We start from the raw sequence: 20,659 nt of genomic DNA, 5'->3' as shown, positions 1-20,659 counted from the left end.
CGCTCGCCACAACTAGAGAAAGCCTGCGCACAGCAATGAAGACCCAACACAGCCAAAAAAATAAAAAATAAAAAGAACCTCAAGGGAATTCCCTGGTGGTCCAGTGGGGTTAGGACTCTGCACTTCCACTGCAGGGGGCACTGGTTTGATCCCTGGTCGGGGAACTAAGATTCCACATGCTGCGTGGTGTGGCCAGAAAAAAAAAAGTTAAAATTAAAACCTCAAAATCCTCACAGGAAACAACTCCTCTTGGAATATACTTTAATAAAAATGTTTCATATTGAGAGAAATTCTGCCAGGGTCTGAATTAGATGTATAAAATACTAAGAACACTGGATACATCAGCATTTGATGTGCAGCTAGACGGTGAGTGAAGACGTATTACTTAATTTTTGAGGATTCTTCTTATACAGAGTTAGAAAGTGCTTGTACTTAATCTTTGATAAATTCTAAGCACTTCCTTAAGATATTCTTTTCTGCCTAGGGAAATATATTCATTAAAAGAATATTTTAAGATGTAACAATGAATAAGAGCAAATATTCATGAGAGAGTAAGTTTCTATGTGTTTACTAAAATTTTAAATAAAAATTCACTTAAATCAGTTCAGCAAATATTTATTTCACATCTACTATATACAATGTACTAAGCTAGATGCTGTGCTTAAGTAGATAAAATGTCAAAGCAATACTGTACATACTAGTGGGAAAAACTTATTAACATTTAAAATGTAACCTTATTCTATTAACGTTGCTTTGCTATAGAATATGCTACAGATTTCCTCATACCTTATTTATTTGCGTGTTGCTGGGTTTTTTTAAGGAGTAGAATAACATATTTATATGCTCTTATTTTTCTTTGCTATTTCTTTCTTATTATTTTTAAAGTAATATCTTCATAGCAGTTTTCAGAAGAAATTTAGATTATAAAAAGAGAAGACACACATGTGTGGTAATATTTTTTATGCACACCACACAAATTTCACAGCTTATTAAATTTCTTCTTTGGTTGTTGCTAAAATGCACCTCTTAGCAAACCAAAGAAATTTACTTCATGACTCAAATTCTCTGTTCTTTGCAGAAGCCTAGCATGGGTGCCATTTCAAATTTTTGGCTCCATAGTTTTAAATATTTGATGTTCAAGAATGTTTCCTGCTGACCGAATAACTCTTTCACTCACAAACATAGGAAGGAAAAAAGTGGAAAAGAGAAGCTGAGGGAAACAAATTGTTCTTAAAATACAACAGCTGGCTGAATTAAATTGAGTCAATTACAGATTGCATCTTACATTGAAATACAGTTTTCATCAAAGAGACAATAATGTGATGATTTAGTTTTTGCATGAGATTCTCACTTATTGAACATGTAAAATAGACAAATATGACATTTATCAGGAAATACATGTTAAAATTTTAGCCCTCGGGGTTGACAGACTGTGTCATAGTGAAACTTTACAGTGACAGTAGGGCTAGAAGAAAATTTGAAGACTATATCTTTTTATTGCAGCAGTAATTAAGTGGGCAGATGTCTCAATTGTGGCGCAATTGGCCTACTTTTCCACAAGCTAAACTTCTTTGCCCATCTGGACATGGCCAATGACCTACTTTTCTCAATTCTGCCAGTATTGTATACTAACTCACGGAAGTGAAAAGTAATCTACATATTATGAAAGGAAATACTGTGGTCGAAATGATGTATGATGTTTAGCAATTACTCTTGTTTTCCTAATATATTTGTTCTGGGGTAAATATACTTTCTTATAAGCTATTTTATGTAGATTCCTAAATTTAACCTCAACATACAGCAGAAAGGTAAGCCTAGATGTGAACACACACACATACACACACATACATTTTGATTTTGATTTCACATTTTATTTTCACCTTTAAAATACTCTTTTGAACCTGTCTTCCCTTAGCTGGACTTGCTATGAAATCGGCATAAATTTACTGTTTCTTATACAAATTTCAGGGAGTGACCTTGAGCCTGAGTCTTGGGCACTGGTGCCTATGTCTTCCTTACGTGAAATTGTTCAGTATTAGATTTTACATTGATTTTAACTGGAAAATGGATATCTTTCTTGGACTTTTCACTACTATTCATTCTCCATGAGACATTGAACACACTTCTTCTTTTTGTTTCATTCCTATATATATTCATGAATACATATATGGCTTTAATACATAAATTCCTTAAAAATTATTATTATTATATTAATATTTTAAAAATTAATTTAGTTTATTTCTTTTTGGCTGCATTGGGTTTTCGTTGCTGCGCACGGGCTTTCTCTAGTTGCAGCAAGTGGGACATGGGCTTCTCATTGCGGTGGCTTCTCTTGTTGCGGAGCACGGGCTCTAGGTGCACAGGCTTCAGTAGTTGTGGTGCACGGGCTTAGTTGCTCTGCGGCATGTGGGATCTTCCCGGACCAGGGCTTGAACCAGTGTCCCCTGCATTGGCAGGTGGATTCTTAACCACTGCACCACCAGGGAAGCCCACTAAAAATTATTTATTAAGTCCCTATCCTGTGCTGAGTACTTTGCTGTTGTGGAAAATATGACTATCTTATAATGGATATTCAGAAACTTAGAATATTTTAAATCTTGAATGTTATGTCTACCTCTAAGTATAAAACATAACTTAATATTCTGAACTAAGTTCTAAAGATTTAAATAAAAGGAACATGCTATGGTAATTTGAGACATAGTTTGTCTCAGTCAGATAGACTAAGCTGTTCCGTAGTAACAAAAATTCCCCAATTCTCCAAAGATGATGATAATGGTAAAGTTGATATCTTGTTTATTCTACGTGTCTGTTCTGGGTCACTGGGAAGGGATAGGGGGAAGCACTTTTTGTTCATGGTAGTTGCACACGGAGTCAAGCTGACAGAACCACCACCATCTGGAATATTGCTGGTCATGAGGAAAGTGGAGAAAGGGATCTATGTATGGTAGCACATCTGCAATTTAATGAGCCAGCTCAGTAGTGACGAACGCTGCTTATACTCACAGCAGCAGCTAAAATCTAATCACACAGTCCTATCCAACTGCACAGAGAACAGGAAGTACAGTCCTATCATGTATATAAACGGGAAAATAACCAGAAATATTTGTCATACAGCACTAATAACTGAAGAAACAGTGGTGTTTGACAAACAGTCCCCACCTACTGATCATTGAATACTATTTGGCTCACCCTCTTTCTCTCATATAAAATACATCTATGTCTCCTCCCCAAGGAGATAAACCAAAAGCCTCTTTTAGGCAAAACATCAATTTCAGTGTCCAGGATCACAGCGTTACCTCTATCAGGGAGACTGACATGTGGCAAAATCTATGAACAAAAAGAAACACAAGGTATTTCCCTACTCCATCCCACCATATGCAATAAAGGAACAAGTTCAGTATAACTGCAGTAAACACTCCTCATGAGAAAATAAAGGATAGGGGACTTGTAGAGTTGGGTAGCAATTCTGACACGTCACTGGGAAGACATTTGAATGTGGGGACTATTCCTTGATTAGACTCCAGATTTTCTCCCTAGAAGGAACTCCCCAGCCATTGATTTTTAAAACCCTTTTCTGTGTCCGGTGGTAGGTTCTTACATTTTTATTACCATCTTTGCCCACATTTGAAATGAGATTTCAGACTAAGCTGTTCTTGAGGGCTGTTCAGCTTTCTCATCCTGCTTTGTCTATTCAGAAGTTTGAAAGCCCAAGTATTGCTTTGTGTCTCAAAGAACTGTAAAAAATTTTACTACAAATTTGTGTTTTCTTTCTCTTCTACTCCAGTTTGTTCCGTGTGTAAACACATACACACACACCTATTAGTTTTTTGTGTGACATAATATTCTTTACTCACTTTTACATGACATTTTTGACAAAGCTACTCAGCCCTCCTCCTATTACAACTTTTTCTTTAACCTTTTATTTTGAAATTAAAATTTACATAAAAATTGCAAAATAGTACAGAGAGTTCCCATATACCTTTCATCCAACTCCCACCAATATTAACATCTTATATAACAATAGTATAATTATCAAAACCAGGAAATTAACAATATTAACTAGATACAGACTTAATTCAAATTTTATCAGTGTTCCCACTAATGTTTTTCTTCTCTTCCAGGATCTAAGCCAAGACTCCATATTGTATTACTTGTCATGTCTGCTCAGTCTCCTCTAATTTGTGACAATATTTAACTTTTTATTTTTCTTTCATGACCTTGACACTTCTGAAGAGTACTGGTCAGGTGTTTTGTTTTTTTTTTTTTTTTTTTTTGCGGTACGCGGGCCTCTCACTGCTGTGGCCTCTCCCGTTGCGGAGCACAGGCTCCGGACGCGCAGGCTCAGCGGCCATGGCTCACGGGCCCAGCCGCTCCGCGGCATGTGGGATCCTCCCGGACCAGGGCACGAACCCGCGTCCCCTGCATCGGCAGGCGGACTCTCAACCACTGCGCCACCAGGAAGCCCTGGTCAGGTGTTTTGTACATGTTTCTTAACTTGGGTTTGTCTGATGTTTTCTCATGATTAGATTGAAGGTATTCATTTTTGGCAAGAATATCACAGGAGTATTATTCATAGTTATTTTTTGAGATCTCTCTCTCTCCCTTTCTTAACTGTGGGCACATTGTTGGAACAGTTTGTTTCCATGTCTGCTACCTAGTCCTCAAGCTAATGCCTCATATTTGAGACTTTTGTTATAGCAGTACCCCCTTTCTGGGAATCAACTTTGTGTCAGTCATAACAGACAGGTTATGTTATAGAAAGTACAACTTGCATATCTCAATGCTTAAAGAAACACATGCTTATTTCTCACTCACACTACATGGCAATCACTGGTTGCTAGAGAGGCTTCCTTTGCTCATGGTCGTGTCTCAGGTATTCAGGCTCATGAAGCAGCCACTATTTTCAATGTTTCTGGTCATAGCAGGCAGTATGTTACCTCAACAATTAAATGCCCCAGCCTGAAAGTGACACATCATGCTTCTGCTCTCAATTCAATGTTTTGATCTAGTCAGAGGTCACCAGGAAGTATATTCCTACCATGTGCTTAGAAGGGGGAGGCCAGAAATATTTGACAAACAGCATCAATGATGATCACATTCCTACTATAATACTTTATAAAATTTAAATGATTTTATAAAATTATTTTCTGATTTTGCATATTATGTGCAATGGAAAAATCTGAAAAGAGCAAAAAAGCATGAAGGATAAACATCACATTATTCCTAATTCAGCCCTCAAGAAATTATGCATAAGTGTTTATGCTTGTTTCCTTGCATTTGCTTTTCTGTGTGTGTGTGTGTGTATATGTGTGTAACCAGGATCACACTTCAGAAACAGATTTATATACTGCTAAATTTGACTTACTGTAAAAATTTTACTATTTCAGCAAAAATTTTTTGAAATGATCGTTTTATTAAATAACTATACTATTTCATCACATATATACAATGACATTTTCATTTATATTTTTCTCTGTTAGATATATTGCCGTTTTTAATATTCTACTATTCTAAAACTGCTATGATATAATCTATTTAAAATACATTCTTTCTGTTTTTCTACTTATTAGCATGGCAGATGAAAGCTGGACAGATTGTCACGAGATTTTGGAGGCTTATATATGGTGCTTGGTTTATTATTATTATTCCTGGATATTAGCTATCATGAATAAATAAAGTTCTTGCTGCACCATACCTTAAAGCACAGCACATGGAGTGTTCTCACTTACCTGCAAAGCAATTTTATCCTAATTCCAGAACATCAGCAGCCCCTCATATGAATTTTAAACTGTCGTTTAAATAAGAAATTTTTTGCTGTTAATCTTCTTGGGGTTTCCAAGCATATCTACAAATTCTCGTGGTTTTCTCTTATTTAAAAACTACACTGTGGCAGCCATGAGAATGAGTCTCTTAGATCTATGATTGCAGGGAGCATAATTGACAGAGATCCCCAGTTATTGCCCTCTGAAATCCGTCATGGTATTGGCACCGAGGTCACACTTCCCATGAGCTGCTCTCAGCCAGTGACTGAGCATGGCAGGGATACTAAGACAGACAGACCCGTCCTGGGAAACAGAACTCCTCTGACTCTTGATCTTGGCTCAAGGACTCCCCGTCAGCTTTGCTGAAACTTTTTTAGAACTGCACTGCATTTTTTTATTTTCTCTCTCTCCCACCTTTCCACTAAGAGGCATGCCAGGGATACTGGCCTGCTTTTGCTTTTCCTTGTTAGGGGGCAACTATGAGAAGAAACTCGTCAGTGTTCGAACAGTGTGGAAACCAGAGCATCAAGGTTGTCTGAGAAAGCTAGCTTCCCTGCCTCTGGAGACACTGAGGTTCATAACAGGTGTGTTGTCCCTCCTTTCAGTAAAAGGAGCTCATCTATCCTTGGAGAACTCATCCATCCATCTCCTCCTGCTGAGAGAAGATTGTACTCAGGTCTCAGGCAGCTCATTGTCTAACAAGCTGAAGTAAGTTCCTAGGGTCACATTTGGACACTTTTGCTCATTGCCCCTACCACACATTAAAATGTTTGCTGGTAGTTCAAGATACTATTTTTCATAATACAAAAGTTTCCTTCTTTTATATTCATAGAATTATTAATATTAAGCTATCTTTTCAATCCTGAGATAGCCCTATTTTTTTTCTCAGCAGTTAAATCACTTAATGAACAATTGAATTTGTTTTCATGAAATCAGGTATTCTCATTTGAATTTACTGGAGATTGGACTATTGTGGAACCATGGTTTTATGCAGATGTGTGCGTGTGTATGTCCACAATGAGCTTATGTGTGTCCATTACATTTGCCAATTATTGACAGCCTAGGTGTGTTCCATTCAAATACAAATTGCTTGGCTTTCCATTATTTTCTGTAAGAGTAAGTGGTTTACTTAGCATGGAAATTATCATAACAGAAAACAACACATCATCTTTACTTAGAACCTATTTGAAAACTTTGGTATATTTTTCCATTTCTTCCATGTTAATTTGTTGGTTCAGGTTTTGTCTACTTATATCAATTTAGATAATTTATGTTTCCATAAACATTTATTTTCTCAGATTGACAGAATGTATGTATTCTGTCTCTATATTTTTAAACAGCTCTGTAGGTTTTTCTTTCTTTTTGTTTCAAATTTTATTTATCAGTGTTTTCTATATTTAACTTGCCAATATTTATTTATGAAACACTTTAAGAAAACAAGTATTCTATTTGTTGTATTGTAATTGATTGTCCAATTCTTATTTATTATGTTTTAAGTGTTCTGATTTTTTTCTTGCTTTACTTTGGGTAATTTTTTCTTTCTAAAATTGAATTAATTATTTACTTAATTAAAATTATTTTTTCTCTAAGGAACATATTTAAACCTATGAATCTTTTTTCAATGAGTAGGGCTTTCAGCAAACCTCCTATGTCTTGATAAGTAATATTCTCACTATTTCATGGATTATTTGCAATGACATTTTCTTATGCTTTTGTAATTTACATATTTTAAATGTAAAGAATAATGCATGCTTGCCGTAACAAACTGAGCAATACAAAGATTTATAAAGAAATTCGATATCTCCTCTACCCTGGACCACCAATGTTATAATTTTCTCTAATATCTTTTTGCACCTTTCTTTGTGCTTCCTTCTATAGATTTTTTCAAATATCCATAAATGCATAGTTCTTCCCCCTCATCTATATGTTTACAAAGATGGGATCATTCTCTATATATTACTTAGCTATTTAAAATTTTTGTTTGTTTTTTCTTAGTGATATACCATACTTAGCCTTCCATTATAACACATGTAGAGCTAGCTCATTATTTTTCGATAATCGCTTAATATTCTGTGTTGAAGGATTTAGACTCAGGCTACGGATTATTTCTCTATTGAGCTTCATTACACTTTGTAACTAGTGAGATTCATTACAGGTTCGACCAGTTAGTTTTAGTTAATTTAATTTGGGGTATGTTGGAGTTTTTTGTGTTTTTTTCCTTTTTCCTTTGTCTTTGGCTCAGAAGACGTTATTTGGAAAAATATGAGAGAAGATATGTTAGCAATTTCAAGTCAGATCCAGCTTTAAGTTAGTAGTCTCTCTAACTTTTGTGTTATTCTTTTCAACAAGCCTTGCCCCTCCATCCTCTTCATTTATGACTGTTCGTTCTTTCTCAATTGGAAGTTAAAGCTAGAAATTAAATTTCTCATCAAGATATACAAAGACCTCCATGACATTTCCTCTCCTCTTTCCAGCCTCATCATCAGCCATTCCCCATCTCCAAACAGACACTATACAATCATTTTCAATCCTAGATTATTCTTTGCTTTTCTGGACCTCCTTATCTAAATTCATGTTTTTCCTTCTGCCTTGAATATCCTTTCTCCTTTTCCATTTCTGACTAATTCTTATACATCCTCAACAGTCAGTTTAGAAATCACCACATCTGTAAACCTCACCCCATCTCCACCCCATCCAATTTTAGGCCCATTTCTTTCTTTTGCACTGTCTATAATAGCACCTATCATCCTGTTGCTGCTGTATTTGACAGCCCTAAAAGTGTTTCCTGAGCTTCCCTGACTCCTCAAGTTCTCATTATGCATCTCCTCTTGGTTACCTGGAATAGCAAAACAGTAGCACCTACCACAAAATTTAACATTTAAACATAAATAATAAAGTACATGAAACACATATACATATGTATTTACTTATAAATTAGATAGAATACATAGAGATAACTTATCAATATGGACTTAAATCCCCAGATGTCTAAACACAGAATACACTGCTAATCAATGAATATACGTTAAATGACAGATGTACCTTTTTTACTTCATAGGGAAGAAATAACCTTACATGGTTTTATTCTCTTTTTAGATGATGTTCAGTGAAGTTTTTAATGGCTAAATTGTAAGAAAGGGCCATGGATGCTTTATACGATCATGAATAGGATAGACTTTTCTGCCTCTGAATGAAGACTATCCATTAATAAGAACAATTACAATTTACAGTCAGTTCTGTTTTCAATCTCTCTTCACCATCTCAACCCCCCCAAAAGATTTATATTTATAAGAAATATGTTTGTTACAAGCATCACACTATTTTTTATAATCTGGCCACTCGGTAATGTTGGGAATATAGTCCCAAACCACCTGTGTTTTGCCCTGTGAATTACAGGAGCAGCAGCGCCAACAATGTTCTATTGTCACCTTCTGCCCCAGTGGCCTGCTGGCCTCTCTGCTCAGCCCCCTGATTGCTCCTCATACAGAATGATCAATGCTAGAATTAGGATGGACCTTAGCACCAGCAATGGGAGCTCCCTTATGTTACTGATGAGGAAATTGAGGCCCAGAGGTTCAGTAGCTTGCTCATTAGTTTGCAGTGAGTCAGCGATAATGCAGACTCTTATCTCCTTGGCCAGTGCTTCTTTCTTTCTTTTTTCCCCCAATTTTATTGGGATATAATTGAATCCAGCACTGTACAAGTTTAAGGTGTACATCATAATGATTTGACTTACATACATCATGAAATGATTACCACAATAGGTTTAGTGAACATCCATCCTCTCATATAGATACATTAAAGAAATAGAAAAAATATTTTTCCTTGTGATGAGAACTCTTAGGACTTACTCTCGTAACTTTCATATATAATCTACAGCAGTGTTAATTCTCTTTATCATATTGTATATTACATCCCTAGTATTTATGTATCTTCTAACTGGAAGTTTGTACCTTTTGACTACTTTCATCTAATTCCCTCTCCACTCACCCCCTGACTCTGGCAGTCACAAATTTGATCTTTTTCTGTGAGTTTGTCTGTTTGTTTTTGAAGTATAACTGACCTACAACTCTATGTTAGTTCCTGGTACACAACATGGTGATTCACTATTTCTATACATTTCAAAATGATTACCATGATTAGGCTAGCTGTCCTCTGTCACAAAACAAAGATTTTACATAATTATTGGCTATATTCCCCACACTGTACATTTCATACCCATGACGTATTTATTTTGTAACTGAAAGTTTGTACCTCAATCTCCCTCACCTATTCGTTTCTTCTCCCAACTCTCTCCCCTCTGGTAACCACCTGTTTGTTCTCTGTATCTATAACTGTTTCTGTTTTGTTATGTTTGTTCACTTCCTTTGTTATTTAGATTTCACGTAAGTGAAATCATACAGTATTTGTCTTTGTCTGACTTATTTCACTTAGCATAATAACCTCTAGGTCCATCCATCTTGTTGGAAATGGCAAGATTTCCTTCTTTTTATGGCTGAGCAACATCCCATAGTGTGTATATGTATACATATATACACCACATCTTCTTTGTTCATTCAGCTGTTAATAGACACTTAGGTCACTTCTGACTTCCATATCTTGGCTATTGTAAATAATGCTGCAGTGAACATTGGGGTGCATATATCTTTTTGAATCAGTAATTTCATTTTCTTTAGATAAATACCCAGAAGTGGAATTACTGGATCGTATGACAGTTCTATTTTTAATTTTTTGAGGACTCTCCTTACTGTAAGGAGAGTCCTCAAAAACTGGCTGCACCAATTTACATTTCTACCAACAATGCACGTGGGTTCCCTTTTCTCTACATTCTCACCAACATTTGTTATTTCTTATCTTGTTCATAATAGCCATTCTGACAGGTGTGAGGAGATCTCACTGTGGTTTTGATTTGCATTTCCCTGATGATTAGTGATGTTGAAGATCTTTTCATGTGCCTGTTGGCCATTTGTATATCTTTTTTGGAAAAATGTCTATTCTGGTCCTCTGCCCATTTTTAATTGGGTTGTTTGATGTTGAGTTATGAGTTATTTATATATTTTGGAATATTAACCCCTTGTTGGATATTTCATTTACAATTATCTTCTCCCATTCAGTAGGTGGCATTTTTGTTTTATTGATAGTTTCCTTTGCTGTGCAAAAGCTTCTTAGTTTGATGTACTCCCATTTGTTTATTTTTGCTTTTGTTTCCCTTGCCTGAGGAGACATATCAAAAAAAAATATTGCTAAGACCAATGTCGAAGAGTGTATTGCCTATGTTTTCTTGTATAAGTTTTATGGTTTCAGGTCTTACATTTAAGTTTTTAATACATTTTGAGTTTGTTTTTGCATATAGTGTGAGAAAGTAGCCTAGTTTTATTCTTTAGCACATAGCTGTCTCTTTTTCCCAACACCATTTACTGTAGAGGCTGTGTTTTCCCCATTGTACATTCTTGCCTTCTTTGTTGTAGATTAATTGTCCATATAAGTGTGGGTTCATTCCTGGGCTCTCTATTCTGTTCCTTTGACTTATCTGTCTGTTTTTGCGCCAGTACCATACAGTTTGATTACTTTAGCTTTGTAGTATAGTCTGAAGTTAGGGAACGTGCAGTCAGTTTTATCTTAAGAAGAAGGTAATGTTCAGGATGATTTAAAAAACTGAAGTTTCATTTTGGAAAAATATATATGTATGAAAAGAAGAAAAAATTTTATATGGATATATATTTCTTTTTCAATTGTTTCTGTAGGCATAAAAAGAATGAGCATCAAGAAAAGAGAATTAGAAAAGTAGATAACTTTATGTATTATGTATGTATTTATTTATTGCCTTATAAATTATAATATAGAATTGAGGAAGATAATACAGGGTTTATAACAGTCAGCAAAGCTGATAAAATGACATGAAGACTTAGGCAAAGCTAAAAAGCTCCTTAAAAAGTCAAAAAAAATTAAATTAGTAATTTTTGAGCTTGGGGAAATATTGGTGGAGACTAATTTGAATGAAAATGTTGCTTACCTCTAGAAATATAATATGGAGTCAGAGAACTATCACTTCCCAAATTAGGCAAATTATCTGATTTCTGTGAGACTTAGTTTCCTTCACTATAAAATGGCACCAAATGGCATGCCTATCTCCCAGATTTGTTTGAGGAAGTGAGATAAATACACTAAAAGCCTTACAATAACACCGATTAGTATATAATCTGATTCTAAAGGGAGAAGGGGAGGGATTAAAGTCCACAGCACCAAAATCACCCATTGCCATCCATGTTTAAGCTGTACTTGCAAGTGATTCTTCTTGTATTTGCAAGTAATTGATGACTTGTAAATCCCTATAGAAATGATAATTATAATCCCATAGGATTTCTAATAGTGTCATTATTAGTTCTTTCAGGGATAAATTTTTGGTTAATAAAATCACTCTACTGAGAAAATCAAAGCAGAGGCTTAAAAGGTTTACTTTGTCTACAATGGTCAAATTAATTAAATTTCATTTTTTCTTAAATAAACATAGTATTGAGGTACTGTTAATGACAATGATCCCTTACATTTTTTAGTGAGAAGGTTGAGCCTAACAAAGGAAATTTAAAATTTTCAGGAGGTGAAATTGGAAAAGATCATGAATAATTTTCCAAAAACTGGAAACTGATAATTCAAACTATATCCATTTACATACCTAAGTGTAATGAACGTCATGAATCTTGTTCATCTCTGTTGTCTAGAACATAGCCTGGCGCATAGTAGGTGCTTAATAAATATTGGACGAATGAACTTTGTATTGCATTCTAAAGGAGAAGGAAATCACAAGGAGTGAAATTATTTAAATTAACCTCTGAGCAAGTACGTTGCTGTGTGCTTACCTTGAAAGGTTTGGATAGGATTAATACATTATGAAATGTGCATATTCTTTTATAGAAGACACACCATAGCTTCACTTGGGTAAGCATGTTTCTGATTTGCATGTAAATGTAAAATACCATTGGATTCTGGGACAATTCATTTAATCAGTCTAAGCCTCAGTTTCCTCATTAATAAGGTCAGGAATTTGGGTTGGATATTCATTCCAACTCTGGCAATTCTAAATTTCTGTAATTCTGGGTTTTACTTAAATAAAACAGGTTCATTAGATATCTGGGTTTTATGGCTATAAATGGGAAAACCTATACTTAGTTCACAGTATCAACAGTATATAATAAAAATAATTTATTTGGCTATGTCTTTTGTAGTTTGTGTTTTTCCTCCATCTTACTTTCCAGAACACATGCATATTTTCTTGGTATTAATTTTATTTTTTCTTGCAACTATACAGACAAAAAAAGTGCCAATTACTTTTTTAAAGGGTGTAAAAATGACTCAGTGCAGGAGACTTGGAAGTTATAACAATAAGGGGAATTTCTGTTTCTAAATCCAGTGTCTGTTATGGCTCCCGAAGGATTGAGAAGTGTTTTTAAAACACTGTGCAAGTTCATGCTCACGACTAATTGCTACGAAGAATATTGTGCTCATATAGTATCAGTATGTATAATACAGAAAATCTAAATTGAAGTTTGACAGTACTTATCTGTTTTTTTAATTGCCACAAAAAGCTATTAAATTTGCTGAAGCACAGTTTCTATGGAACCACTTCTCTGAGTTTTATCTCAGTTGTTGCACAGCACCAGCGAAGAGTATTATCTACTCCTCACACCGTCAACAAATCTAGCTTTGTGCTAGTTTCAAAAAGTTACACACACTATGTAAGGAGAAATTCATAGAAACTTAAAAAGAAACTTTTCATTTTAATGAAAATAGTGTCTAATAACTTGAGATTTTCTCTTTGTTCACCTGTGAGTCACAAAAGAAATTGGGGGGAAATTGTTCTTTTTATTTAAAATGACCTTTGGCAGGCATGTAAACCTTATCTGGATGTATTTTAGTTAAATTCCTTGAAGTAATTCACTTCTGGGCTAAGAGCAAGTAAGAAATTTCAGCCCCCAAAAGTAATTTTTCACGACAAATAACTGAAGCAAAGATTTGGAAGGAAGGTGCCATCTGAACTCAAGTTATAGCACTGATAATTTCAAGCCTGAGGAAAACTGATTATTGTGTTTGCTCATCTTAGAAGACAGGGAAATCCTAAGTAACGGGGTAGAAAAAAATGTAGTCTGAAAATCTAATTGACTGTCCATGCTTAAAATAAATAATGCAAATAATAAAAACACAAAATAGGCTTCTTTCGTTATCATAAAGTTATATAGTTTAAAATCTGAATTTGGACCCCTTGAAGTAACAGAATTTACTTGAGAAAATTCTAAGTACCTCTCTTACTACAGAGAGTCATAGCAGAGTCAAAAGTCCTAGCATGAAACTGCTGAAAGTGGCTAATCAAAGTGTTGTATGACTTGACAGAGATGATAAAATATGGGCCTGCCTACCTTTAAGGAGAGAGTGGTTCATTTTCATGTCTATTTTTAACCAAGTATGAGAAAATAATGTATTTTTAACAGAAATTCTGAAAGCTTTCGAAAATATAGAAAATACAACTTTAATGCTTCAATTTTAAGAAAATTGAATGACATTTGACTACCTCCCACCTTTTCCTTCTCCATTTTAAAGATCTGGAAACTGAGGATAAATGACCGGACCAAAGATTTCTGTTAGCTCATCTCAGGACTGGAATTTAATTTTATGATACTCTGCCATTGGTTTTCTCTCTTCACTGCATTGATTCCAATATTCAACGTTCCCTTTTTTTCTTACATAATTTATATGATTTTTCTCTTCACTACTTACTAGGAAGCCAGAGTAATTAACCAAGCATTTATGTTTGGTTTCCCAGATAATTCCCAGACGCTATGACTCTGTCCAGGATGTCAAGGTTTTACACAGTTCTGTGGGTCCTGAGAGAGGAACGGCCAAAGCCTAGATGGCAGGACCTTCTCTTTTGTCCTCCTCCAGCCTGATATCGTCACTTGTTCTGGGATTCCCATGGCTTGGGATTCATACCTGCCTAGTGAGCAAGATGCTGAGAAAACTCAGGTTGGGTTTTTCTGCCTGGGGATTACCTTCTGATGTTTTCATTGTTGATGCCTTGGGCTGACTTTTCATATCTGTCAACTTCCCGCAAATTTCTGCCAATGAACATAATAAATAAAATATTCCCAAACCAAGTGGCAGTGTGGCCCAACAGTGTAGTCTGGGGGTCAAGAGATGGGATTTTGGCCTTTCACTTGATTTCTGTTCCACCATTGTACATAGCTCTGGGATAACACATGGTTTGGAAAATAGTTTTTTGAGTTCATACACTGGGTTCAAAGCTAGCAATATGTTCTTGAGGGAATAACTTGGGAGCGCTGTGCCTGTTTCCCCATCAACCAAAGGAGATAAAAATAAAATATAGATAATAGAATTGTTGGGAAAAAATGGCAATTTATTTGAAGAGTTTAGAATTATGCCTGACAAACAGTGTCACTTGATAAAATGTAGCTATGATTATTAATATTACTGTGGTGACTTTCCACTATCCATTTAGTAAGTAGGACTGCCATCTACTTCCATCTTAGAAAGAGTTTATTGAAATCTGCTGTGTGGAGAAAGGATGGGTTTTTGAGTTAGATCTTACTTGCATTTGAAATAGCAATTATACAAGCTGAAATAGCAATTATACAAGCTACTAGGTATATAAACTCTGGATAAGTTATTCACTCTTTCACAGCCCTCGTAGTCCTCATCTGTGAAATGGGGATTGTATCAGAGAATTGCTTTAAAAAAATAAAATGAAAACTGATAGTGAGAGCAAGAGAGAGATTGATTGTGTTTTTGTCAAGTGGTGATGTGGAGGTAAGCCTTATGGAAAATGTGCGTGTGGGATGCGTTGGGGTTGGCGGGGGACTAATGCAATTGAGAATCCTGTAAGATTTTTAAGGAAATAATTTATTTCTGCGCATATTTGTGTATTTAGTAGTACTTCAGGAAGTTTTGTAGGTGTGATATAGAAAATAAATTGCCGAAATAAAAATTAACTAAGACATTATCTCTGTTACCCCTTTTAATGTAAAACAGTATCCTTGGCAGTTTGCAGCTGCTTGTGAGCATACTATGTGTGTTAAAAAGCCCAGAGGTCTTTGGAAATTTGAATCCTCATAGCTAATAAAGAACACAAATGGAAATGATAATGTTGCAGTTTCAGTACACTGGGTTTTGGATTATTTTATAATTATGATGTTATGGTTTTCTCTTACTAAAATACTAACGTTTCACTAGGCCAGAAAAGCCTAAGAAGTTGGTGGCATGCCAACTATGGTGAGCACATCGTTTGATTTGCTCCTATGGTTGCAGAGAATTTGAGTATTTCTGAAGCAGAAACAGAGAAAAGAAGGCTTATTTAAATAATAAGATCCAGAAGTGAAATAACGAGGAAAAAAAGAAAACTCTCCTGGTGTTCGGGGCCTGTGTGTCTCTGGTCCAAAATGCTCTCACCTATGAAGGCCCTCTCCAGAAGTATAGCTCCCAGGAGATGTTCAGAATGACACCATCAGTGATTACACTTGTCCAATGTTTCTTTTTTCAAAATAAAAATATTTCTCCAAAAGATAGTACATCAAGTCTCTTATATTGTTATTTAGTTTCTTACTAATTGATTTCCCCCCCAGAGCTAAAGAAAGGGGCTGAGAGAAGGGGAGCAGAGAAGAACCAGGGGATATTGTAGATTATATAACTGCTCGGAAATATTTACTTATTCTTGCCTCTCCTTTTTCAGGGGTGGAGTATATTTCCCTATCATTTGATTTTTGGGTTTATGTGACTTGTGTTGACCAGTAGAATGCAGTAAAATTGACAACATAACCGGCCTGAGCCTTGGTCTTAGAGGGCTTCATGGTTTTTTGCTTTCAGTCTTGTGGTTCTGCCATTGCCATGGGGATATTTCTGAGCTTGCCTGTCAGTTTAACAAGGAAAAAAAAAGATACATGAACAGAGCTTCTCCAGCCAAGTCCAGGTGATCTGTAGCTTAGCCATTTATGCATAAGGAATAAATGCATAGTATTGTATGTAACTAGGATTGAGTGTTATCCAGTGTGTCATAGCAATTGATAACTGATGCAGTAGGGCGTGCTAAAAACCAGTTTTGCCTTCGCCACAATTTCTCAAGTTCCCTTCCCCTCACATGAGGCCTGAAGAAAGTCGTTGAGGGAATATAGTATAGACATAACTCTACTAGAGTCTTTATTCATTTTCCAGGCCTAAGTAAAGCATCCATGATTACGTTTTCTCTTGAAGTAGATCAAATTGCCTCCTTAAAGCTTGCTGTTTTTAGTTGCATCTGTTGTTTTTAATCCACATCTTTCATGAAGAATCTTTTTAAAAAACAAATGATCAGTGAAGGGTGTTCTACTTGTCTCTTTTGCTCTGGTTTTCTTGAATCTTCTCATGGTGATTTATACAAACTGATTCTTTGTCTAGGATTGTCTATTCAAATCCCAGGTCCTTAGTCTTAATATTTAGTCTTCTTTAGCTCATTGTTATTTACTATTTTGTACTGTGTGCAGGAAAAATCATCATTATTGGAGATTTTAAAAAGTGGATGAGATGGAAAGAGAGTAAAGTATATTCATCTTTATTTTGATCCTTTCAGACATGCTCTTTCACTATTTGTAAAACTTAGAAGATTGAGCACATCTTATGAGGGCATCTCCAAACTCTCTTTAATCTCTATAAACGTACGTCAGTTACAAAATAAACCAATTCAGTCAGAACTGTAGGTAAAAACATTAGCTTACTCTTCCTCTCTTTAGTCAGGTGAATCTTGCCCTAGTTTTATAAAGGGAGACACTAGAATTTAGTCACTTGATAAGTTATGAAAAACTTTCAATATGTTAAGTGGGGTATCTTAGTGGAAAAAGCAGAACTTATGTAAGATTTTTTCCTACATATCTCTGGTATTTACATGGTTTATTCTAAAATTGACCCACACTTATTTTTCAAAACACAGTTTTCTCTTATTCAGGGCTCTTCCCTTTATGGTGTTATTATAACTTGACAATTATGAGTATTACAATAGTGATCCTTTTTTACTACCCAATATCAATTCTATTGGAGAACTTTTACATGCTCCAAAAAGCTCTTTCCTACTTCCACTTTTAAATTTGATCCAACTTTCATCAATCCATTCTCCACTTAATAATCAAAGTGATATTTTAAAATTTAAATCAGATTATCTCTTTTTCTTGGCTTAAATTCTTCAGTCACTTCCAATTTCACATGGAATAAAATTTAATGTCTTAAATGAGGTCCTAAATTCTCTATTTCTCCTGCTTTTCTTTTATGTCAGCCTCACTATATTCTTTTATATCCTCTGAAAACCCCTTTTCTGGAAAACTCTTTTCTCATCTCAAGCCTTAGCAAGTAGCATTTGCAAAAACATGGAAGTACAAGAATGTATGGAAAATTCAGGAAAGGAAAAATTGTTCATTATGAATGTGGCATAGGGACATATCAGGAGTGGTTACAAAGATTAGCTTGTGTTTGCTCACATGCTACAGAAAATACTTGTGTTTATGTCAGCACATGTGATAATATATGCATTACACAAGTGCATACATATCATGTTTTTCTTGGTAAATCAAGATAAAGTGTAATAAATTCAAGTTGGCAGGTGTGATCAAATGTCTTTACCGTACAGGTGATATAATTTAACGTCTTTGAGCCTCAGGTTTCTCATGCAAAAAAAGAAGAAGAAGAATACCTACTCACAGGGTTGTTGTATTTCAGAGATTTCTTTTTTGTAAGGCGCACTAAACACTTGGCACATTGGAGCTATTCTATGCACATCAGGGAGTTAACTGTAGAGAGGAATGTTAAACAAAAAAACACAGATTTTACTCCCAGTGAGATTTAAAACTCTCAGAACAGAAATCTTTACAGGGCAAAAGGGGTAAGTACCCATTAACCTACTCACCTTTTAATATAATGACTAAAAATAGTAAAACTTTCTGGACTGAGAATTCCATATCCCAAATGCAGAGTCCTGCCATGAGGTCACTGAGGAAAGCTTTGATGGTGAGTATTGACCTCAAATATTTAAAGAACTAAATTCACCATATTTGTGTGGCCAGGACCCGTGCCCCTTTAGGTTCAGACACTGTATATTTCTCTGTGATTAAGCACATACTACAATATCAACTAACATTTTTAACTTGATTGTCTTTTGGTAACAAAGCTTCCAGGAGCGCCTGAGCCAGCTACGTCATTCAGGAAAACAGCTTAAAATTACGACACTAGTTTAGTTCTAAAAATATTATGAACTGGGCTTCCCTGGTGGCGCAGTGGTTGAGAATCTGCTTGCCGATGCAGCAGACACGGGTTCGTGCCCGGGTCTGGGAAGATCCCACGGGCTAGGCCCGTGAGCCATGGCCGCTGAGCCTGCGCGTCCGGAGCCTGTGCTCCGCAACGGGAGGGGCCACAACAGTAAGAGGCCTGCGTACCGCAAAAAAAAAAAAAAAAAAAAAAAAAATATATATATATATATATATATATATATGTATATTATGAGCCAGTCAGGTAATGGAGACTATTGTAATGCCTAAAGGAAATGAATATAGAAAGCGTCTAAGAAAACAAGTTAAGAAATTTGTAGTCTATATATCACTTTGCAAAGAGCTCAAAAGTTTAGACTTTAAAAAATAAACCAAATCCTATCCTTTACAAATTTGTCACAAAACTTATGAGTACAGATTTTTTACCCGATTGTTAATGCCTCTTGTAACTACTGTAAATGCAACTTGTATTGTAATCTAACATTCTTCAAGGATTTTATTTTGTCCAGAAACCATAATTGGAGAAAAAGGTTATTAAAAACAAATTCAACCTCAAAATGTTGAAGATTTATTTTGATACTAACTGGGAAAGGCCTAATATAGTAGAATGCAAATATTAATCATGAGTTTATAAACTACGTAACATATTCAATAATAATTTCATCTTACAGAAACATTGTATTTTGATTCAGTTTATGCCAAACCACAGACTCAATCCAAGGAATTTTCTATGGCGCAACTACGCACTTGGAAATACAAGGTTTCTCTAGAAGAGAAGCTTAACTATTATATTCTCACTGATATTTGATTGCTCTAAATGAGAGAGAAGTAGAGATAGAATGAATATAGCACTGGCTTAGTTCACTACATTTGGTGTGAAATGTAGGTTTAAATACAGGGTAGTAGTTTTTACTTTAAAACTAACTTAGTAGTCCAGTTAGTACTACTGGACAAATTACTTAACTTCTCCACGTCTCAGTTTACTTCTGGGGATGATATTAATGGTCCTCAAAATAATTTGATGAGATGATAGCTAGAAGTGTGTGTGTTGTAGTAGCAGATTGAATTCCCCAGAAAGCTAACTCTGACTTGAAGATTAAGTTCATTATGGAGTATTCTTGGGATAAACACTGTGGAAGGGAATATGCAGAAATGGGATTAGGCAGAGGTAGAAGCTAAGCGGCAATGAGCTATCAGTGGAAGCCTCAGACAGCCCATGGAGAGTTCTGTAGATAGGATGAATCTTCAGAGGAGTCCTGAGTTTGGATGAGAGGAATGAGTCGTTTTACCCCCTCATAGATCAGTCATAAGATGAGGGCCATCTGGAATGGTGGAATGACCTTGGCTGAGGCTGTTCACTTCAGCTGAGGCAATCATTGAAGAGGGCTTGGTAGCTTGAGGGCTGTCAATCATTAGCAGTACTTCCAGCACCTGGGATAATTGACCCTTCCTTTCTGAAGGGGATCTGGGCAGCACTTCAGTGTCCACTACAGTTAGTCACAAAGTCAACTCTAAGTGTTTAACAGTATATGTTACTACGAGAAGGGTCATCTTTCATATTTCAAAGAGACTTTAGAAGTTCCCTCCCGCCTCTTTTTATTCAGTTGC

The 20,659-nt window shown here is 35.5% G+C and overlaps 1 protein-coding gene across 1 annotated transcript in view; it reads left to right on the top strand.

Moving 5' to 3' along the window:
• The first annotated feature begins 5,918 nt into the window (after positions 1–5,918).
• LOC116747030 (melanoma-associated antigen B10-like) overlaps positions 5,919–20,659 on the top strand; it is a 72,001-nt gene continuing 57,260 nt past the window's right edge. Inside the window, exons 1-2 of the mRNA XM_032618869.1 lie at positions 5,919–6,114; positions 6,233–6,470. Coding sequence (XP_032474760.1) covers positions 5,919–6,114; positions 6,233–6,470 — 434 coding nt within the window. The remainder of the gene's footprint in view (positions 6,115–6,232; positions 6,471–20,659) is intronic.

This window comes from Phocoena sinus, chromosome X (genome assembly GCF_008692025.1).
Source record: "Phocoena sinus isolate mPhoSin1 chromosome X, mPhoSin1.pri, whole genome shotgun sequence".
NCBI classification, from domain to species: domain Eukaryota; kingdom Metazoa; phylum Chordata; class Mammalia; order Artiodactyla; family Phocoenidae; genus Phocoena; species Phocoena sinus.
The sequence above is the reverse complement of the archived record's forward strand: the minus strand, read 5'-3'. Positions and strand labels throughout refer to the sequence as shown.